Source organism: Hyaena hyaena, unplaced genomic scaffold, assembly GCF_003009895.1.
Source record: "Hyaena hyaena isolate Hyena2069 unplaced genomic scaffold, ASM300989v1 scaffold_645, whole genome shotgun sequence".
NCBI lineage: Eukaryota > Metazoa > Chordata > Mammalia > Carnivora > Hyaenidae > Hyaena > Hyaena hyaena.
In genome coordinates this window covers 453,526-477,681 of record NW_024081272.1, presented here as the reverse complement: position 1 = coordinate 477,681, position 24,156 = coordinate 453,526, and the positions used below count along the sequence as shown (strand labels likewise).

The 24,156-nt window shown below is 36.5% G+C and overlaps 1 protein-coding gene across 3 annotated transcripts in view; it reads left to right on the top strand.

Annotated features, from left to right (window-relative positions):
- Positions 1 to 302: 302 nt before the first annotated feature.
- Positions 303 to 24,156, top strand: part of DNAAF4 (dynein axonemal assembly factor 4) — a 61,410-nt gene continuing 37,556 nt past the window's right edge. For all 3 annotated transcript variants that reach the window (XM_039216575.1, XM_039216574.1, XM_039216576.1), the window contains exons 1-3: positions 303 to 464; positions 822 to 969; positions 4,287 to 4,420. In XM_039216575.1, coding sequence (XP_039072506.1) covers positions 342 to 464; positions 822 to 969; positions 4,287 to 4,420 — 405 coding nt within the window. In that variant the 5' untranslated portion in view covers positions 303 to 341. The remainder of the gene's footprint in view (positions 465 to 821; positions 970 to 4,286; positions 4,421 to 24,156) is intronic.

The window sequence follows — 24,156 nt, the reverse complement described above, 5'->3', positions numbered from 1 at the left end:
CCTGTTTCCTACAGTTCACTCTTTCCCGTAAGGGAACTTTTTTTTTTTTTCCATTCATAAGAGCAAGGTTTTTTTCTTAAGACGAAGTCTTATTTCTTTGGTGATTCACGGCCAGAGAAGTGGCATCACTCGCACCAAGATGCCCAGGAAGTCACAAGAGGAGCTCACGAGGCGGTTACGGGGCGGTGGCAAGGGCGCGCCCGGGGCACGCTGGGAACGCGCGGGGCGCCGCAGCCCGGCCTGACCCGGAAGGGCTGGCGCTTGGTAACCCAGGCTTCCCTAGCAACGGAGCAGGTGCTCGTCCTAACCAGCCGCATCCTCGGGTACTACAGCCTCCAGAGATGCCCCTGCAGGTTAGCGATTACACTTGGCAGCAGACGAAGACTGCGGTGTTTATCTCTGTGCCCCTCCGAGGCGTCTGCGGCAGAGACGCGGACGTGTTCTGCACGGAAAACTATCTAAAGGTAGGAACTCGAGCTGTGCCTGCGGGGATCCTCGGGGGCGTGTCCCGAAGCTTCGGCGGTCGCTGCTGTGTACACTCCACAGGCGCGTTCTTGCAGATAAGCGTCCGAAAATTTAGTCCTATTTTTTTTTAAAACCGAATCCCGTTAGATGACACCTCATCTTTAGACAGATGTCATCAGATCAGAGCTTATTTTTATCCAGGATTTCCTCATATGCCTTGTTAATCCTTTACGACCTCGAGTAAATTTATAGCGGGCACCTAAGAAAATTACTTTGGCCTCCATCCCGTGTTTCCTAAAGGCTTAGTCTTTATTTTGTGTAACTAAATTAACCTTCTTTTATCCCCTTCCGAATAGGTCAACTTTCCTCCATTTTTATTCGAAGTGTTTCTCTATGCGCCCATAGATGATGAGAACAGCAAAGCCAAGATTGGGAATGACACTGTTATATTCACCTTATATAAAAAAGAAGTGGCCATGTGGGAAACCCTTTCGGTGTCAGGTGGTAAGTTTTTTTATTCAAAGGTGTTCATCTGGTTGTGCTTTTTGTATTTTATACCTTTTTAAAAAATTGTTTTTCAAAACAGCTGTTTCTCTAGTAGAAGAAAAAATAGGAACATGAATATGATTTAAATGATACAGTGCTTCAGCTGCCACTTAAAATGAATAGCTTAAAGACCGAATGATTCAAAAGTTAGAACACATTTGTAATAGTTGTCAAGCAGATGCTTGTATCTTCAGAGTCTAAGGGCTCTTGATATGATCTTTATTGAGTACTTATTTTGTATAGGCATTAACACATCTGGTAATCCTAGGCTCACCCTGTTACTTAAGTTACCTCCCTCCTCCGCCACCAGTTTGTTTTTTTTTTTTTAAGGTTACGCTACTGAGGCACAGAAGGGTTGAATAATTGTCACAGGTCAGGCAAGTAGTAACTGGCAGATTGGAACTGGAGCCCTAGCAGTTTGACTCTAGAGCAGTGACTTTGAATTATCTACAAAACTTTTAAATAACACAGATGTCTGAAACTCACCCTAGATCAGTCAAATCAGTTTATGGGAGTGGGTCACAGGTATTGACAGTTTCAAAACAGCTTTCCACGGATTATAATGTGCAAAGCTGAGATCCCCTGTTCTCTGTTCTCTTAATCAGTACTCTGTACTTCTGCCAAGATTGGTTTTGTTGGTCAGTAATTGCCCTCTACTGCTTTACCTCTATGTCCTTCCTCGTTCTAGTTGTAATATATCCTAGGGCTTTATATCTACTGCCTGAAATTTCCCTTAGGGCTCTGGCATTAAACCTTGGGTAGGAGCTACTGAGAATGGGTGGATGCCATTCTTTATATTAATCCTTTGTTGGTATCTTGCACTGGAATTTAATTTTGTAATCCCCAGGACCAGGTAGATTTTTCTCTGAAGTCTGATATTCAGCTCAGAAAATACTGGTTAAGGTAGATTGCCATACTCAGGTTACTTTAATTTTTTAGTGATTGCCAGACTAACTGAAGAGTTTTCTTTTCTTTCCTAACCATGATCTTCCTCTTTGTTTTTTACATCTGCTTTCATTGCATATCTACCTGATTCTTCTTTTTCATGGTCATATGGTCATCCCTTCCACATTTTGACCATTTAAACCAAGGTTTAATAAAATTTTTCCTATATAGGACCAGATAGTATTTTGAATATTATGGGCAATGTGGTCTCAAAAGCAGCCAATAGCCCATTCATACTTATTGACGCTGATATTTGAATTTTACCTTTTTTATATATCACAAAATATTATTTTGATTTTTCAACTATTTAAAAATATAAAAATTATTCTTAGCTTGTATGCTGGAGGATAATAGGCAGGAGGTCAGATTTGGACACAGTTTGCCAACCTCTGAGATGAATCAAAACAGTTTTAAAACTAGCTTTTGTAACAAGTAATGAACACTGATTTTACTTGAGGAACCAGGTTTGAGATTCCTTTAGAAATCAAACTCAGTTACACATGCAATTCAGTGAAATTATTTCTTTATTTTTTTATTTTTATTTATTTTTATTTATTTCTAGGAGAGAGAGAGACAGCGTGAGCAGGGGAGGGTCAGAGAGAGAGGGAGTCACAGACTCTGAAACAGGCTCCAGGCTCTGAGCTGGTAGTCAGCACAGAGCCCGACGCGGGGCTTGAACCCACGAACCGCGAGATCATGACCTAAGCAAAAGTCAGACGCTTAACTGACTAAGCCACCCAGGCGCCCCGAAATTATTTCTTTAAAAATACGATGATTTACATAAAGTATATGGAACTACAGTCCATGTGCCAAGCCTGCCTCACTATTCAAAACATATTTGCTCCATTCTTTCCCCATGAGTTCTTTCTTGGTATATTTTTCATTTTTTAGATGTGAAAGTAGGTTCTTTTAATTAATTTTGCCCCTGAAGCTGGTCCAACTGTCTCCACTCTGTTAGTAACTAGTAGGCGAGTTGGAAGAGGCGTCAGGCTTAATTTTAGTCCGAAACCCTAGTCAAGATCTTGAATGAGTAAAAATTCCATGCTTTTTTTTTCTTTTCATTTTTTTAAATTTTTTATTTTATTTTATTTTTATTTACTTCTAGGAGAGAGAGAGAGATAGAGACAGCGTGAGCAGGGGGAAGTCAGAGAGAGAGGGAGATACAGACTATGAAATAGGCTCCAGGCTCTGAGCTGGCAGTCAGCACAGAGCCCGACGCGGGGCTCGAACCCACAAACCGCGAGATCATGACCTAAGCGAAAGTCGGACGCTTAACCGACTACGCCACCCAGGCGCCCCTCCTTTTTCATTTTAAGACAGGTTTTTTAAAGTTAAAATTCCAGGAGAGCCTGGGTGGCTCAGTCAGTTAAAAATCTGACTCATCTTCATTTTGCCTCAGGTCATGATCTCTCAGTTTGTGGGTTCGAGCCCCATGTTGGGCTCTGCTCTTTCTCTCTCTCTCTCTCCCCACCAAATCAATAAATAGACTTAAAATTTTTTAAATTAATTGTATACTTTTTTTGAATAGCAGGCAAAAGTGGATTACAATATAAGATTAGAAAGGAAGAATAGTAGCAAACCTCTCTTTACAGAGAGGGGACATTTGAAAGTAAATGCCCCTAATTCATTACTTTTTATTTAACCTCCACCTGAAATTTAGCATTCCATTCAGTTATGAATATAGGCAACAAACAACAGTTGTGTCAACAAATATCACAAATACATTTATATCACAAGTATACTTTATTTTGTATACTCACTTTGGAATTTTAGTATTTATTACACTTGTTGCTATATATTATTTAATGCATTAATGAAAAAGCACATATTAGTATACCACAAAAAAAAACCCTCTCTTGTAGGAGACCTCATAGTAATGATTTATTGTGATTAGGTTTATAAGCAAATAGCCCTGGTTTCTTGACAGAGAAGGAGGGGGGATAAATGTGTATTCTTTCCCTCCCGCCTGTCCCCTCCCCTTCTCCACCTCTTCCCGGTCTCTCTTTCCATTACCTCTCTCTCCCTCTGTGTCCCTCTCATCATCATTCCCCATCTTATTCATCCCTCTCTGTTGTTCCTACTTTCTCTCATCCCCTCCCCCCACCCCGCCCTGTCTTTATCTCCTTCTGTAGTAATTTATTGCTGTTACAGTTGCTTGCTTACCTTTTAATGTTAGCTTTTTGGCCAGTTTAATATTGAGAAATGTTTTCATGTCTCCATGTGAAGTTGGGTCCCCCCAAAATCTCATCTTGGATCAGTATGGTGGACAGTTTTTCCCTTAACAAATCATTCATCAAAATCCTAATTTAGTGATATTTCTTATGTTTTAGTTGACAAAGAGATGATGCAAAGAATAAGGGAGAAATCTATTTTACAAGCACAAGAAAGAGCAAAAGAAGCTACAGAAGCAAAAGCTGCAGCAAGGCGAGAAGATCAAAAATATGCACTAAATGTTATGATGCAGGTAAGTTGCAGATTGATAGGAAAGACCTCTAATTAAAGAGATAATAGTAAATTGTGTAAGGATAACTTATTCCAGTCACTGTACTTCCTTGCATCTTTGTTCATGCTTTGGTTACAAGATTTACTATGTTATGTAGGCTATCTACACTTACATGTATTCCTCAAAATCTGTATGAAAGTGGAGGGTATAAAGGTTGAACAAAAGATTTACTTGTTTCAGGGAGAATGTTCTATTTCCAAGGTAGTAAAAAAAATTATAAGGCTGTATGATAGAAGTGTTTTACTTATTTTTTAATCTTGGAATAACAGACATGATTATTTAAGACAGTAAGAGTCTAGGAGTGCCTCTGTGGCCCAGTTGGTTAAGCGTCTGACTTTTGGTTTTGGCTCAGGTCATGATCTCATAGTTTCTGAGGTTGAGCCTTGCATCAGGCTCTGGACTCCGTGCTGTCAGTGGGGAGCCTGCTTGGGATTCTCTGTGTTTCCCTCTCTGCTCCTCCCCTGCTTGCTCTCTCAAAATAAATACATAATCTTTAAAAAAAATTTAAAAATAAAAAACAGCCTAGTTAAAAACACTAAATATTGACATATTAATATCTTTTTTTTAACTGTTGAGGCTTTCAAGTTAAAGCTTTTAATCAGCAATTTATTGTCTGAAATAAAATTCACATACCATATAACTCACTCATGTAAAGCTTACAATTCATGAGTTTGACATATATTTAGAGATGTGCGACCATCACCACAATCAATTTTAGGACATTTTCATCACCCCAAAAAGAAACTGTATGCCCATCAGGAATCACTCCCCATTTCTCCCATCCACTTCAGCTCCAGGCAACCACTAATCTACTTTGTGTCTTTATAGTTTTACCTATTCTGACTAATTTTTACAAGTAAATTCTTACTTCATATTCTCATTTTGACATCTTGAAATGATTAAGGAATCTATAACTAGCATCTCCTGAAGAGCTCTGTGGATCCGAGTTTCTTATTTTGTATTTGGATTAGTACTGTTGTATTCATAATGAACAGTTCATAATTCCAAACGTTTCTCCACTTCTTTCATTACTTCTACTTGACATATGGCTAATGGTCATATGCTTTGTCTTTTACTGGAAAATTGAACACATGGTCGGCTGATCAAAGATGCCTGCTTTCAGTATACTTAAGTTCCATCTTTATTGTGTGATTGCTAATGTCAGCCTTTTGATTTTAACATTTTCCTGAATTTTAAAAAATATAAGCAAAATAATATAAAATTTGTGGTAACAGATAAATACTTATTCAGCAAATTAAATAGTTAAATAATGGTATACATTTTGCTGTATTGGTAAAATAACAAACCTAGCAGTACCACCATGCTATATCTTGAAGTTATATTAATATACTGATATCTGAAAGCCTGACTTTGGTATTTGGAAAGGTGGTTTTAGGGGTGTTAGTGTATAAAATATGAAGCTGTAGATTATATTAAAGTGAATAGAACCTATAATAAGTCTATAGCCTATACCACAGATTGTCCATGTTATTTGTCTCCTTCCTTCAGTAGAGTTCAGAGTTGGGATTATGTTTTCTTTTTTCCTTATTATAGCCATTGCCAAGTTAAATAGTAGGTACTCAAATATTTGAATGATTTAATGTGAATACATTACTCTAGTACCCTGTGACAGTAGCAAATTTCTATTTTGATGGATAGATGCAACTGTTTTTATTCTGTCTCATCTTAGACATTCAGAAGAGACTGTTCATGGTTCAAGAAGAGTAGATGAAGACACAACAAAAGCCAACCTGTTAATAGCTTAAACCAAAAATTAACTTAAAATTTGAATAACATCTCAAAAAAAGAACAGTTTTTAGTAGTAATCTTTTAAAAATAATTAACAGGGCTGGTGCTAAGACTCATTATAATGTCAGTTCACTGTGGTGTATTAGTCTGCTTGGGCTACCATAACAACATACCACAGATTGGATGGCTTACGCAACAGACAGTTCCAACAGTTCTGGAGTCTCGAAGTCTTAGATCGAGGTCCAACAAAGTCAGTTTTGGGTGAGGAGTCTATTCCTGGTTTGCAGTTGGCAGAGAGAGAGACAGACAGAGAGACAGACAGACAAAGAAATCAGGTGTCTCTTCTTACTAAAACACTAATCCTGTCCTATCTGGGTCCCACCCTTAACATCTCATTTAGCTTTAGTTACTTCATCAAAGGCCCATTTCCAGATATTGCTACACTGGTGATTAAGGATTCCACAGATAAATTTGGGGACACACAAACATCTAGTCAATAACACTGTGTAATAAACTATCCAAAATTTAGTGACTTAAAGGCACAAATGCTTATTTCTCAACATCCTGTATGTTGGTGAGACATTTTTTTGTGGTCCGGGGCTGGATTTGTTATGCCTGGATATTCTAGGCCTCACTCAAGTGTCTGAAGCGTTGCCTGGAAGAGCAGTCGCCTCTCTACATGTGGTATTTCATTCTCAGGAGCCTAGCCCAGTTTTCTTTACTTCATAGTCCAGGTTGTTGGTAACAAGAAAAGGAAGGCTCTAACTGTATAAGCATTTTCAAAGCTTTTGCTGTATCATATTTACTAATGTCCCATTAGCCAAAATATGTCATATTGCAAGCTCAGATTCTAGGGCTGGAGAAATAGATTACACCTCTTCTAGGAAAGGGGGATTAAATCACATTGTAAAGGGACATGCATTTAGGGATGGGAGGAATTTGGGGCCACTTTGCAATTTACTTTACTCAGTTAGTTTGAATTTAAAATATTAGGGTTTAAATAATAAAGAGAATTTGACTCACACCACAGAAAAAGTTCAGCAATAAACCAGTGATCAGATATGGTTCAATCAAGGCTCCGATTCCATCTGTCTTCATCATCTTTAGCACTGCCTTTTCTTTGTGTCTTTTTTATCCTTAGGCTGATGATCCACATCCACATATAACAAGGCCCAGTGGAAGACAGGCTATTTTGTTGGCTGCCTTGTAAGCCCCATGAAACAATTGCTTTAGATGCTATTAGAAATGATAATCAGTTTGACACCTGTTCAGATGAATTTTGAAGTATTTGTCACTTCAAACTTAGTTTACAGCATCAGCTCTTTGGTATCTTTGCTACTTATCTATTGTATATTCATTTTATAGTCATTTTTTGAATACTCTGAAAGGTGTTGCTACAGAGCTGAACAAGTCAGTCTTCACTTTCAGTTTGCTCATGGTACGGAGAAAGTGATAGCAAGAAAAACAAATCACATTGCAGGATGCACAAGAGGTCATGGAGGATGAAAAGAGAACACTGACAAAAGACTGGTATCTCAGTCTGAGAGTATGGGCAGGAAATATGAGGCAGTGTTGTTTGTGCCCAGTACTGGAGAATGAGTCACAGGTACCTAGGGAATAAATGGAAAAATTAGAGACAGCTTGGATAAGCACGTGATAGAAAGTGGCACAGTGAGGGAACATTTGTTGGTCAGAAATAAAATCTTAATATTGTGAAAATTTTCCTGAAGGTAATAGGGCACACTTTAGGGATTTTCAGCAAGAATAGTAAATTTATTGGGTTTGTATTTTGGAAAAGCTCATTCTGGCTAATGAGCATGAAGTGCTTGTAGAGTAGAGGCAGAGCTTTTGTACTTTTAAGATGGAAAGACTTTGAACATATTTGTATGTTGAAGAAAGAGGCCAGTGAAGGAGAAGTTGATAATACAACCAAGGGAGGAGATTAATGATGATGATTGAGGGTGAAGAGGTGAAAAAATTACTCTTAAGTAATAATGGGATATATTTTTTAAATATTTATTGTTGAGAGAAAGAGAGAGAAGTGAAAAGGGCAAAGAGAGAGGGAGAGGATCCCAAGCTCTACATTGTCAACACAGAGCCTGACTGGGGCTTGATCTCATAAACTGTGAGATCTGACCCAAAATCAAGAGTCTGATGCTTAACCTACTGAGCCACCCAGGTGCCCTGTGGGATATTTTATCTTTGGACACTAGAGGGCAGGAATAAGGAATAACTAAGTATTTGGAAAATTGTTAAGGACACAGTTAGTTAATCCTTTGTTATTAGGGTGACGGAGCAAGAGGGAAAGAGATTGAGGCAGAAGTATAGGTTTTGAGGTGATTAATGAAAGTTTGGAATATAGATACCAGACGAATCTTCTGAAACATGCTCTCTTTGACAGTTTTGACTGCTATTGCCTAGTTTTTCTAACTTACTATTTTGTTTTATAGATTGCCTATTTTGAGTTTTCTTTTTGTTTTCTACTTCAGTGGAAGTACTACTTCACTTTTGCCCTCTGAACTTTTAACCTAGGTGGATTAAGTGTGAGGTGCTTTCTTCTTCTTTTTTTTTTTCTTAATAGTTTATTGTCGATTTGGTTTCCATATAACACCCAGTGCTCATCCCAACAAGGGCCCTCCCCCATGCCCATCACCCCCCCTTCCGCTGTCCCCCACCCGCCCTCAGTTTGTTCTCAGCATTCAAGATTTGAATGATTTGCCTCCTTTCCTCTCCCCAACTATTTTCTCCTTCTTCTCCCTCGTGATCCTCAGTTAAGTTCCTCCTAATCCACCTATATGTGCAAACATATGTTATTTGTCCTTCTCTGCCTGACTTATTTCACTCAGCATAACACCCTCAAGTTTCATCCACAGTGCTACACATGGCCAGATTTCATTCTTTCTCACTGGCATGTAGTATTCCATTGTATAGATAAACCACATCTTCCTGATCCATTCATCAGTTGATGGTCACTTAGGTTCTTTCCATGTTTTGGCTATTGTTGATATTGCTGCTATGAATTTTGTGGTACTTGTGTCCCTTTGCATCATCACTCCTGTATCCCTTGGGTAAATTCCTAGCAGTGCTACTGCTGGGTCATAGGGGAGTTCTATTGTTCATTTTTTTAAGGAACCTCCAAACTGTTTTCCAGAGAGGCTGCACCATTTTACATTCTGACCAACAATGGAGGAGGGTGCCTGTTTCTCCACATCCTTGCCAGCATCTAGAATCTTCTGATTTGTTCAGTTTCACCTCTCTGACTGGCGTGAGGTAGTATCTCAGTGTGGTTTTGACTTGTATTTCTCTGATGATGAGGGACACTGAGCATCGTTTCATGTGTCTCTTGGCCACCTGGATGTCCCCTTTGGAGAAGTGTCTGTTTATTTCTTCTGCCCATTTATTCACTGGAGTATTTGTTTTTTGAATGTGGAGTTTGGTGAGTTCCTTATAGATATTCGATACTAGCCCTTTATCTGATATGTTGTTTGCAACTATCTTTTCCCATTCTGTCAGTTGCCTATTAGTTTTAAGGATTGTTTCCTTTGCCATGTAGAAGCTTTTTATCTTGATGAGGTCCCAGTAGTTCATTGTTGCTCTTGATTCCTTTGCCTTTGGGGATGTGTCGAGTAAGAAATTGCTGTGGTGGAGGTCAAGGAGGTTGTTTCCTGCTTTCTCCTCTAGGGTTTTGATGGTTTCCTGTCTCACGTTCAGGTCCTTATCCATTTTTGAGTTCATTTTTGTGTATGGTGTGAGAAAAATATTCTAGTTTCATTCTTCTGCATGTTGCTGTCCAGTTCTGCCAGCACCGTCCGTTAAAGAGGCTGTCTTTTCTCCATTGGATACTCTTTCCTGCTTTGTCAAAGATTAGTTGGCTGTACATTTGTGGGTCCAATTCTGAGTTCTCTATTCTATTCCATTGGTCTATGTGTCTGTTTTTGTGTCAATACCATACTGTCTTGATGATGACAGCTTTGTAGTAGAGGCTCAAGTCTAGGCACCGTCTAGGACCTGGGGCACCCAGTTCAAAGTCAGCAACCCAGCTAGAACTAAAAACACTGCTTCCAAGCTGAAGTTTTTCTCTTCTCCAGGGACAGTTCTATGAGTAGTTTCAGCCACTCTTTCTTTTCCCCTTCACTCACTGGGCTGCCCGCGAGGGGGGCTCCCTTCCCTCCCTCTGTGTCTTGGGTCCCAGCCCGCTTTTATCTTCCCCAGTTCACACTCATGCACTTATGAGGTTGCCTTTCCTGTGTATTCTGTCTCTCCCTTCCCAGATTCCTGTGGCTCAGTGTCCTATAGCTTCAGCCTTCTGTTTGAGAGATGGGTGTGAGCGAAATGCACAGAGCTCCCTACTTCTCCGCCATCTTGCCCTGAAGCCCTCTTCCGTCTTTTTCTTAAGATGAAACCTGGAAATCTCAACCTCTGAAACAATTTTGTCTAATCATGCAGATGAGGTATGAGTTGCTCTCTGGAGTTGTCTAGATTATACTGTAGTGCCCTAAAAAGCTCTTATCCATAGGGGTTGCTTTCAGCTCAAGTCATGATCCCAGGGCCTGGGGATTGAGCCCTGAGCCCTGCATCAGGCTCCTCGCTGATAGCACAGAATCTGCTTGGGATTCTCTCTCTCTCTCTCTCTCTCTCTCTCTGCCTCCACCCCAGCTCTGTACCTCTCTCCTGCTCACTTGTGCCCTCTGTCTCTATCTAAAATAGTAAAAAAAATTCTTATCTGTGAAACCACATATGCTGTTTATTGAAAGAGTGTACAATGTACAAAAATACCACAAGGAACTACTTGGCCACTTTTATTCTGCTTTTTAATAGTAATTTTAATGTTCCTAACATTTTTTGTATCCCGCCCAGCCCCTCCTTTTTCTGCATCTTCTTTCCTTTCAGTGTACATCAGTACCCTGTTGACCCTATTGACTTTCTCACAATCCTGTTTCTTGCTTTTACATAGTTATCATTTTCCCTATAAACCCATCTTTAGGGCTCTGTGCTTTTGTTATCTCCTGTTCTAACTCCTTGACCTACTCTTTATGTGTGAAATCTTCATTCTCTTATGTTATTTGTTACTAACAGCTATTACCATCATAAGACACTTAATTATGCTATTTGTATACGCAGTTTTTGTATCATTATTCCTTTTGAATTTTATTTTTCACCTTTTCTATCTTTGATATTTCTTTTTTTAAAATTTGTTAATGTTTATTTAATTTTGAGAGAGAGAGAAACAGAGTTCAAGCAGGGGGAGGCAGAGAGAGAGGGAGGCACAGAATCCAAAGCAGGCTCCAGGCTCTAAGCTGTCAGCACAGAGCTCAATGCAGGGCTCAAACTCACCACGTGATTATGACCTGAACCAAAGTTGGATGCTCAACTGACTTAGCCACCCAGGTACCTCTGTCTTTGATATTTCTTATTGAGGAGTTTTACAGACCAAATATATTTGTTTTTGTTTGTTTGTTTGTTCTTCAAAATGTACTATGGTGGCTTTTGTTTTTTTTAAGCTTTTTTTTCCTTTAGTTTTACTGAGGTATAATTGACAAAATTCTAATATATTTAAAGTATGTGATGTGAACATTTGATATACATATACGTTGTGAAAGGAATCCCATAGTGAAGTTCATTAACACATATATCACTTTGTATAGTTATCCTTACATTAGATCTCTGCATTTATAATAAGCTGAAAATTTGTATTCTATTATCAGCTCCTCCCCATTTCCATAACCCCTAACTCCTGACAACCACCATTCTACTCTTTGTTTCTGTGAGTTCAATTTTTTCTAAAAAAATTCTATGTATAAATGATACCATGCAATATATATTTTATATATATCATAGTATGTATATATATGGGTGTGTATAATGAACAGAATGAATGTGTGTATACATACATATACGTATATCACATTTTAATCCATTCATCCATTAACAGATACTTAAGATTGTTTTTATATTTTGGCTGTCTTGAATAGCGCTTCAGTAAAGATTGTAGTATAGACATCTTCTGAAGATAGTGATTTCATTTCCTTTGGATATATAAACCTGTTAGTCATTTGTATATCTTCTTTTGAAAAATGCCTAGTCAGGTCTTTGGCTCATTTTAAAGTTTTTATTTATTTTCTTGCTGTTGAGGTATATGGGTCATATGAGTCTTCTGTATTTTGCATATTAATCCCTTATTGGCTATGTGGTTTTCTCCCATTCAGTACATTACCTTTTCATATTGTTGATGTTTTCTTTTGCTGTGCAGAAGCTCCTAAGATGTAGTCCCACCTTGTTTCTGCTTTTGTTGTCAAATATAAAAAATCATTTCCAAATCAAGGTCAAGGAGCTTATCACCTATATTTTCTTCTAGGAGTTTTAGGTTTTAGATCTTACATTCAAGTCTTTAATCCATTTTGAGTTGGTTTTTGTGTGTGGTGTAAGGTAGGGATCCAGTTTCTCTTACATGTGAATATTCATTTTTTCTAGTATCATTTACTGAACAGACTGTCTTTTCATCTTTGTACATTTTTCATGCTTTTGTTAAAAATTAAGTGATAATACATGCGTAGGCTTATTTCTGGGCTCACTATTTTGTTTCACTGATCTATATGTCTGCTTTTATGGTAATACCCTGCTGTTTTGATTACTCTAGCTTTGTAATATAGTTTGAAATCAGAAATCAGGATACCTCCAGCTTTTGTTCTTCTTGCTGAAAATTGCTTTAACCAATCAGAATCTTTTCTGTTCCATACAAATGTTCGGATTATTTTTTCTATTTCTGTGAAAAATGCTTTTGGAATTATGATAGAGATTGTAGTGAATCTGTAGATCAGTTTGGGTAGTATGGACATTTTAACAATATTAATTCTTCCAAACCATAAAGATTTATTTGTGTCATCTTCAGTTTCTTTAAGCAACATTTTGTAGTTGTCATTGTATAGATCTTTCACCTCTTTGGTTAAATTTGTTCTTCAGTATTTTATTCTTTTTTATGCTATTGTAAATGAGATTTCTTATTTTCTCTTTCTGATTGTTGTTAGTGTAAGAATGCAACTGATTTTTTAATACTGATTTTGTGCCTTGTAACTATACTGAATTTGTTCTTTAGTTCTGATAGGTTTTTGTTTTTTCTTTTCTGGAGTCTTAAGAGTTTTCTATGTATGTAACTTGCAAACATAGACACTTTTATGTCTTCCTTTCCAATTTGGACATTTATTTATTCATCTTTCTTTCTTTCTATCTCTCTCTCTCTCTGGCCTAATTGCTCTGGGTAGGCTGCAGTACCGTGTTGAATAGAGGTGGTGATAGTGGACATTCTAGTCTTGTTCCTGATCTTAGAGGAAAAGCTTTTGACTTTTCACTATTGAGTATGATGTTAGCTATGGGTTTGTCATATATGGTCCTCATTATTTTGAGCTCTGTTCTATATTGACCTAATTTGTTGAAAGTTTTTTTTATCATGGAAGGATGTTGAATTTTGTTAAATGCTTTTCTACATCTATAGAGATGACCATATGATTTTAATCCTTCATTTTGTTAAACTGGTGTATGACTGTGATTGATATCCATATATTAAATCATCCTGTACCCAGGAATGAATCTTACTTGGTTGTGATGTATAATCCTTTCAATGTACTGTTGAATTTGGTTTGCTAATATTTTGTTGAGAATTTTTGCATCTATATTCATCAGGGATATTGTCCTATAGTATTCTTTTCATGTAGTGTTCTTATTTGACTGCTACTTGGGTAGTGCTGGCCTAAGAAAATGAGTCTGGGAGTGTTCCCCCTCTTCAGTTTTTTGGAGGGTTTTAAAAAATGATGTGTATCAAATTCTTTTCAAACTGTTTGGTGGAATTTACTAGTGAAGCCATTTGATCCTGGAGTCTTTTATGCTGGGAGGTTTTTGATGACTGATTCATTCTCTTATAATTGGTTTGTTTAGATTTTTTCTTCATGAATCAGTCTTGGTAGGTTGTACATTCCTACAAATTTATCCATTTTTTTAGGTTTTCTAATTTGTTATCATATAATTTATCATTCTAGTCTCTGTTGCATTTCTTTCTGCTCTGATTTTTATTATATTTTTGCTTATACTAACTTTGGGTTTAGTTTATTCTACTTTTTCTAATTACTTAAGGTGTAAAGTTAGGTTGTTTATTTGAGATCCTTCTTTTTTCTTAAGGTAGGAGTTTATCTCTATAAACTTCCCTTTTAAAATTGTTTTTGCTTCATCCCATAAGTTTTGGCTATTTTGTGTTTCCATTGTCATTTGTTCGATCTATGTTTTGATTCCCCTTTTGATTTCTTCTCTGACCCATTTTTTTGTTCAGGAGTATGTTGTGTAATCTCCACATATTTGTGAATTTTTGTTTTCCTTGTTTCTGATTTCTAAGTCCATGTAATTGTTGTCAGAAAATATGCTTGAGCTAATGAATATTCTTATCTCTTTTATGACTTTTTTGGCCTTACATATGATCTGTCTTGGATAGTAGCCATCCTAATGGGTGTGAGATGGTATCTCATTGTGGTTTTGATTTGGTCCTCATTTCCATTTTAATTTGAAATGTATCTTTGAAAGCCACCCATTCTCCTTCCCTTCCTTTTTAATTCTTTCAGATATTGGTGAGTAGAACCTTTATTTTTGCTGGGTCTTTTCCTCTCTTCTGCCATCATTTGGCCTACACTTTTTTTTTTTTTTAAAATAACTGCTTTATTGAGATTTCCCATACACTGTACAGTTCACTCTTTAAGTATATAATTCTGTGGCTTTTAGTTTTTTCACAAGTTATGCAACCATCATAATTATGTAGTTCCAGAACATTTTCATCACTTCAGAAAGGAACTCCCATCCCCATTAGCAGTCACTCACTGTTCTATCCTCCTCTGTAGTCCCTAGAAATCACTCTGTCTACCTTCTGTCTCTATGGATTGTCTATTCCAGACATTTCACATACAGTATCTGACCTTTGGTATCTGCCTTCTTTCACTTAGCATAATATTTTTGCACTCATTCATTTTGTAAAATAGGTGAGACTTTCATAGCTGAACAATACTCCACTGTACAGATAAACCACAGTTTGTTTCTTCATTCATCAGTTGGTAGCATTTAGGTTCTTTTCACCTTTTAGCTATTGTGAATAGCACTGCTATGAACATCCACTTACTATTTATTTTTTTGGATACCTTTTTTCAATTCTTTTGTGTATATACCGAGGAGTAGAATTGCTGAGTCATTTGTACTTCTACATTTCACTTTTTGAGGAAGCACCAAACAGTTTTCCATAATGACTGCACCTTTTGGCATTCTCTTCAGCAATATGTGATGATTCCAATGTTTCTACATCCTTGCCAAAACTTGTTATTTTTCATTTTGTTGATTATAGTCATCAAGAAGTGTGAGCCCTCCAAGTTTTTTTTTCTTCTTTTCAAGATATTTTGGCTCTCCTGGGGCCCTTGTAATTCTATATGGATTTAAAGATTAGCTTTTTCATTTCAGTTATTATTGTAACACATCCATATGTTATCTGACAGTTTGAAAAGGTCATTATATAAGATCTTTTTTTATAATTAAAAAATGAATAGAAAATGAATGGATGGTGAGATCATAGTGATTTTTTTCTTTTGTATTTTCTGTGTTCTCACAATAATAAATACGTATTTTTTTCATTAAAAATTTTTAAATAAGCAACACTTATTACTTTCTGATGATTATTTTTTCTACTTTTAATTTCTCTTTGCTGTAATAGGAATTTATTATTTTCTGTGTAAATCTACCAAATTTCTAAGCATATGATAAGTTAACTTTAGCCATTAACAGGTAATCATCAGAAAAGACAGTATCTCTGTCACTGCTTTTCTAATCTATACATTTTGATTAGGTGGAACTTAATGGAAGACCATGGATGAGAAGAAGGGGAAAAATAGTGGGGAGGAGGGAGGGAGGCAAACCGTGAGAGACTTTTGAATGCTGAGAACAAACTGAGGGCAGATGGTGTGGGGGGGAGAGGTAGGGGGGTGATGGGCATGGAGGAGGGCACTTGTGGGGATGAGCACTGGGTACTATATGGAAACCAACTTGACAATAAGCTATAAATAAATAAATAAATAAATATAAAAAAAATCTATACAGTTTGTCAAGTGTGCTGAATTACTTCCCTTTTATGTAAGCATATTCTAGATTCACAGCATCTGTGTCAAAATAAACTTTTAGCAACCATACATATGTCCATTTTTTTGTTTACTTCAAACTTTTTCATCCTTTCCAAACGTGTGGTTAAAATTCATCATTCATTCATTCATTCATTATACCCATTAGGGTATTTGTTAGACTTGGAAAGAACAGAGTGTGGAAGCAGAAATACTTTTTTTTAGAGAAAAATTCAAAGAACTGAAGTTATTAGATGGTTATTAATCTTCTCATCAGCACAGTCTTCTGAAATGGAAGTAGCAGGATTCAATTAGGCATCTCTAAAAAGGAAATTGATTGTAAAAGTCATTTATCAGCAATGAACAAGATTATTACTGAGCAGAAAGAGTAGTATAAAGGGTAGGATACAAAAGTATATATTAACTGATTTTCATTAGTCCAAATCTGGTTTTAGAAATAATTTTCTTCTCTTCCTCTATTCTGTTAGTTTTGTTCCGTGAATTTGAAGGCTAGTCAAATGGGAACTTTGTAACATACATAACATTAAATATGTCTGTTCTGTCTGTGTAGTAAATTTGGGTACTGGCTTAAAAATTTTTTCTTCATCATTAAGCTGAAGCTGAATCTTTAAAAGATACCAAACAAATCTTGATGGGTTGTGGAACCATATAGCGTAAGAGAGAATTTTCTACCACATAGCTTCTTTGAAGGAGAGAAAGAGCTAACTAGTATAATGAAAGTTTGTTCATATCCTTGTCTACGTGTTTCGTTTCCAAGTTACTTACAGATTCTTAAGCTTTTTTATAGTAAGTCCAGATATTAATTTAATTAGGGAAACTGAAAGGGAGATTAGCCTATGTCCAAATATGTTGCAAAGCTGAACAAGTTCTTCTCTATAATTCATGAGTTTTAATTTTAGTTTGTGAATTAATTAGCCATTGGCTCTCCTTACAGCTCTTACTGTTTTCTTTGGGCCCTTTTCACTCACCTATTTTGAAAATCTACCAAAGGGAAAAGAGAACTGTCTTAGTTGGCTCAGGCTGTCATAACAAAAAACCACAGAGTGCATCGTTTCAATGACAGAAATTTATTTCCTCATAGTTCTGCAGGCTGGGAAGGCCAGATCTTGGTGTGGGGCCAATTCAGTTTCCAGTGAGGACCCTTTTCCTGACTTGCAGATAACTGCCTACACGCTGAGTTCTCAAAAGATGGAGAAAGAGAGGGGGGAAAAGCAAGCTCTCTGGTGTCTGTTCTTATGAGGACACTAATTCTGTTGTATTAGGGCCCCAACCTTATATTCTCATTTAACCTTAATTACCTCTTTCTAGGCTTTGTCTCTAAATATTGTCACATTTGAGGGTTAGGACTTCAAAATATGGATTTGGGGACTATGATTCAGTTCACAGTAAGAAGGGAATAAAAGGATATCAGTTTTGTTATATGTTACCTTTGGCTGTAACAGATGCCTGTGCCATTCTAAACACCAGATTCTTATTTCTATAGAACATAAACAAACAATTAAATAATACCGAAAATTTACAACTTTCAAGAAAAAAATTTTAAACTGTATTTATTAAACTTCAGATTGAGTTAATATTTTAATTTTATTTCTTAAGGTAATTCATTGTTGGAATTATACACAGCCACATGTGGAAGATAATACTTTAAGATATTCTCACCTGTCATTGTTGCACATTTTCTACTTTTTCTGTTAGAATCCTTAATATATTAAACAATCATTTTGAATTCTGTGTCTGATCATTCTTATATTTGTGTTCTATCTGAGTCTAGTTCTGTTGATTATTGTTTTTCTTGCCTTTGGCATGCCTGGCCAATTTTTTGTTGAAAGCCGGACACATTATATCAGGTAGTAGAAACAGGTTATTAGGCTGATAATAATGTGGCTAGGATTTAGGCTATGTTTAATGTTAACTGTAGCTGTTGGTATCAGAGGCCTTTCAAAGGCCTCTCAAGTCTTTTTTGTGTTTTGAACTCCCCCTTTGACTCTGGGCTTCTCTATCTATTCCTCTTCTGTGAGAGTCTTTTTCATAAGACTCCCTCTTATATAATCTACTCTCATTATCCTGGAACCCTGTTGGTGTGGTAGTAAATTATAAGGGAGGAGAAGCATTCATAGACTTTCAGTTAAATACTGTTTTTTTCATGGGCCTACATCTTGGGGCTGTGATCTTTACAAGTTTTCCTTCAGTGAGACCGTTTTTCCCCGCTGCCTCCTATTCCCTTCCTTGACTGTAGTGTTCCTGGTCTATTTTCTTGGATCCCTGACTACAAACTGTTTTCTTCTACCTGTAGGTGCGACAGAAAGGGTGAAGAAGACTGAAGTGGGAGGGATTTTCTTTCCCAGCAGAGATAAGGGACTTCTGCTCTGTCAAGGTCCTTTACTCTGGAGAGTAGATCTTTGTTAAGGAGAGTGCTCTGAGTATTTCTGTAATCCACAGTAATTGTGCTTTCCCTCCCTCTGCCAGAGACCCAAAGTTAATATTCAGAGCTTCCTCAGTGTAGCCTAATGCGGTTTCTGGAGGTGGAGCCCACAAAAATATAGGGGCACCTCTCAAGACTGTGGCCTCAAACACTTATCACTCCCCTGCTAGTCTACCCTTCAGCTCCAGTATTTTGTCAAAATGACCATTTAAGTGTTCCTACTAGTTTATACCTCTAGTTACTTTTGCTACAGGCAAGCAGATCTTTGTGTGTTTTTGGATACACCTGTCTGTCCAGATTTCAGGCTAAAAGTTTGCCCTGCAACTCACTTCTCTAATGAGTCCAAAAAAACTAGTTGTTTTTCACTTTGTCCGTCTTTTTTTGTTGTTGTAAGGATTCCGAGTAACAACTTCTAAGCTTTCTGCATGTCAAAACTGAAACTAGAGCTCCTTTATGACATATATATGTATATATTTATTTATATATGTTTGTATGTATATATATATATACACGTATGTATATATATACATGTATGTATATATATATAGGTTGTTGTAAAACTTTTCAGTGGCTGCTGTATGCTTTAAATTCTAACAATCTACCTCAAGTAAACACTGATTTTATTCCAGTAAAATATAGCAAATTTGTTTTAATACAACTCTGTTATCTCTCCTTCTCTTTGAGCTGCTTTGCCATTTTGTACATGTATTTGTTATAACTCAACAATATATGTTCTTGTACTTTAAAAATTACTGCTTTTGTTAAAAATAGAACTACACTACAACCGAGCAATGGCAATACTAGGTATTTATCCAAAGGATACAAAAATACTGCTTTGAAGGGGTTCATGCACCCCTGTTTGTAGCACCACTGTCAACAATAGCCAAAGTATGGAAAAAGTAGTGTCATTCGACAAATGAATAAAGAAAATGTGGTGTGTGTGTGTGTGTGTGTGTGTGTGTGTACATTGGAATATCACTCAGGCATCAAGAGAATGAAATCTTGCCATTTGCAACAATGTAGATGGAACTGGAGTGTATTGTGCTAAACCAAATAAATCAAAGAAGACAAATACCGCATGATTTCACTCACGTGTGGAATTTAAGCAACAAAACAGATGAGCATAGAGGCAGGGAAAGAAAAATACAGTAAGATAAAAACAGAGAAGGAGGCAGACTATCTTAAAGAGATTTTTAACTATAGAGAGCAAATGGAGGGTTGCTGGAGTGGAGGTTGGTGGATGATGGGGTAGATGGGTGATGGACATTAAGGAGGGCACTTGTGATGAGCACTGCATGTTGTATATAAGTGATGAATCACTAAATTCTACTCCTGAAACAAATACCACACTGTATGTTAACAAACGTGAATTTAAAAAAAACAAACAAACTTGAATTTCTTGAAACTTGAAGACTTGGAAGAAAAAAATTAAATAAAAACTTACTGCTTTTTAAAAAATCATAGGTTTTTAAAGAAATCAAGAGAATAAAGGCCAAAAGGTCTGTATTTTTTCTTGATTAAACAATGTAATGTATTAAATCAGCAGTACTTTTTCCCCTCTCATAATTTGTTTGTTTTATAACTGGAAATTTATACCTTTTGACCCCTTTTACACATTTTGCCTAATCCATCATCCCATCACTGGTAACCAACAGTTTGTTCACTGTGTCTGTGAGCTTGAGGGTTTTTTGTTTATTTGTTTTAGATTCCACTCAAAAGTGAGATCACATGGTATTTGTCTTTCTCTGATTTATTTCACTTAGCATAGTGTCCTCAAGGTCCATCCAAGTTGCTGTAAATGGCAAGATTTTATTCCTTTTTGTGGCTGAACAATACCCTATTGTGTATATATTCCACATTTTCTTTATCCACTTATCCACCAGTGGACACTTAGGTTGTTTCCATGCCTTGGCTGTTGTAATTAATATTACAGTAAAGATGGGGTGGGGCATTGTTTATCTTTTTGAATATGTGTTTTCATTTTCTTTGGAAGTAGGGTTACTGGATCATGTGTTAGTTCTACTGTTAATTTTTTGAGGAACCTCTCTACTGAATTCCATGATGGTTACACTAATTTACATTCCCTAACAGTGTACAAAGGTTCCCTTTTCTCCACATCCTTACCAACACTTGTTACTTCTTGTCTTTTTTGATACTAGTCATTCTAACAGGTGTGAGGGGATATCTCACTGAGGTTTTGATTTGCATTTTTCTGGTATTTAGTGACACTGAGCTTTTTTTTTTAACGTACCTGTTGGCCACCTGTATGTCTTCTTTGATAAAATGTCTATTTGGATCCTCTGTTCTTTTTTTAATTGGATGGTTTGTATTTTTGGTGTTGAGTTACATGAGTTCTTTATATATTTTAGATATTGCCCCTTATGAGATATTTTAATTTGCAAATATTTCATTTAGTAGATTTTTGTTTTCATTTTGTTGATGATTTCCTTTGCTATGCAGAAGCTTCTTAGCTGGATATAATTCTGCTTGCTTATTTTTGCTTTTCTTGCCTTTCCTTTTGGTGTCAAATCTAAAAAATCACTAAGACCAGTTATTAAGAAACTTACTATATGTGTTTTCTTTTAGGAGTTTTATGGTTTCAGATGCTACATCCAAGTCTTTAATCCATTTTGAGTTAAATGTTGTGTATGGTGTAAGGTAGGGTCAAATTTTATTCTTTTGCATGTGAATATCCAGTTTCTCCAATATCATTTATTGAAGATACTGTCTTCTCTCCATTAGGTATTTTTGGTTCCTCAATTATTTTCTGAAATATTGTTGATTGAAAACTATACATTTTAGGGGCACCTGAGTGGCTCAGTCAGTTGAGCATCCAATTTTTTACTTCAGCACAGGTAATGATCTCACAGTTTTGGGATTGAGCCCTGTGTTGGGCTCTGCTCTGAACATGGAGCCTGCTTGAGATTCTCTCTGTCCCTCTCTCTCTGTTCCTTCCCCATTCATGTGCATGAGCGCTCTCTCTCTCTCTCAAAAAAAAAACCCTACATTTTAATTAGTAGGTTATAGAAATTCTGGGTCCTGTTTTATTTATTTTTGTTTGTTAGTTTATTTATTGAGAGCTGTTTATTTTTTAGTAACTTGCCTATACTTTATTTGTGAAATCAGTCTTTTCTCCCTTATAGTACATATTTGCTGAAATCTCTGCTAAGTTTTTAAATTCTTATTATTTTCTTAAAATATTTTTTAATGTTTATTTATTTTTGAGAAAGAAAGACAGAGTAGGAGTGGAGAAGGGGTAGAGAGGGAGGGAAACACAGAGCTGTCAGCACAGAGCCCAACGCGGGGCTCAAACTCATGAACTGTGAGATCATGACCTGAGCCAAAGGCAGATGCTTAACCACTGAGCCACCCAGGCACCCCTAATTCTTATTTTTTAGGCTGGATTCCTTAGGGGTCTTTCCTGTGTCTGCATAACTTAATTGTTAGCTAATGATATGGTAAAGGTTTCCACTCTTTGCTGATTGGTCTATGTATAGGTTTTAGAATACATTCAAGGTTGGAGCCAGTTTTCAACTCTTCCTTGGTTTCATTTCTTCTTTTTTCTTTTTTTAAGATTTTATTTTTAAGTAATCTCTACACCCAACATGAATGCTCAAACTTATAACCCCGAGATCCAGAGTCACATGCTCTACCAAATGAACCAGCCAGGCACCCTGCCTTGGTTTTCATTTTTCAGGGTTCCCCAACAAATACATACCTTTCCACTTAGCCAGAGCTGTAAGTTTATCATAGACCTTCTGTGGTTTTCTCATTGACATGATCTTTTCATTAATTTTCTGACTGGTCAGCCATTTACCCTCCCCAGCACCTCTACTACCTTCACATTTTCCCTGTTCATTCCCAACCAAGTCTATCACTTTTATCCACCAAATCCATGGGTTTTTGACACCTCACCCTGAAATGAATCCACTGTTTTTGCCAGCAAAGCTGTTGTGTTCTTTTTGCTAGCTTTATTTGGCGGAACTGCCAGTCTCGTTATTCACGCTGGCAGTGGGTGGTCAGGAGCAATCTCAGGCAGACGAGCCTAGCCTCCCACTGTTCTCACCTGTAACTTAGCGTTTATTCTAGAGCAAACACTTCTCCATTTGCAGTCTGTCTTTGGTTAGTTTCCTATGCTCCAAAGTGGTTCTTTTGAATAGCTTTGTCCAGCTTTATATTTGATGTTTATGTATGGGAATTGTCACTTCCTTCATGCCTCTGTGGTACATACGTACATATATATATGTATATACATATGTACGTATGTATATATATTTGGGGGGGGGCAGATGAATTTTACATTTACTTACTCCCTAGGAAGTTTTGGTGGTATTTTGATTAGATCTACATTGACTCTATAAGCTAATTTTCAGAATATCAACATATTTACATTGAGATTTCTCTCTGGGAACATGGCATTTATCTACATTTATTTGGACTTAACCCTCAGCAAAATTATTTAACATACATATAGGATTTACACCTTTTTTGCTAAGCTTATTCTTAGCATTTTAAAAGTTTTTTTTGCCAGTCACTAATGAAATGCTTTTTCCAGTGTATTTTTCTAATCATTTATTGCCAGTTTGTAGGAAGGTTAGTTTTTATGAGTTTGTATTAGTTGATCTTGTATGCAATTGCCTTGCTGAACTTACTCTAATAGTTCTAATAGTTTGTCAGTTTCTTATTTTGGTTCTTTTAGGTAATCTGATTATTTGCAAATAATGACAATTTTATTTCCTTATAATTCCTTATAATTAAGGAATTAATTATAAGGAATAATAATTTCTTATAATTTTATTTTCTTACATTTCTTGTCTTTAAAATTCTATTGTATAAGTTACGATCTCTAGGAAAATAGTAAATTAGTAGTCATAGTGGCTTAGTGACTTTGCTAGAAATATTTCTAATGCTTCACCATGAAGTATGACATAATGAGTTTTTTAATTAAGCAACAATTGTTCTTTTATTTCTATTATCATCTAATATTTTGGCATATACTGAGATGATATTATTTTTTCTCTTCATTTCCTAATATAGATAAGAAATAATGCTATTTGATCAAGAAGTATTATAATTTTAATATTTTCCTCAATTCACTTTGCTAATATTTCATGATTTTTGCATTTAATTCATAATAGAGATTGGCTTATAAAGAACAATGCCTTAATAAACCAGATATTCATTCCAAATTAAAAGAAATTTAGATAGGGACCCTGGATGGCTCAGTCAGTTAAGCGTATGCCTTTTCCTCAGGTCATGATCTCACGGTTTGTGAGCTTGAGCCCTATGTCGGGCTCTGTGCTGACAGCTGGGAGCCTGTTTCAGATTCTTGTCTCCCTCTCTCTTTCTCTGACCTTCCCCTGCTTATTCTC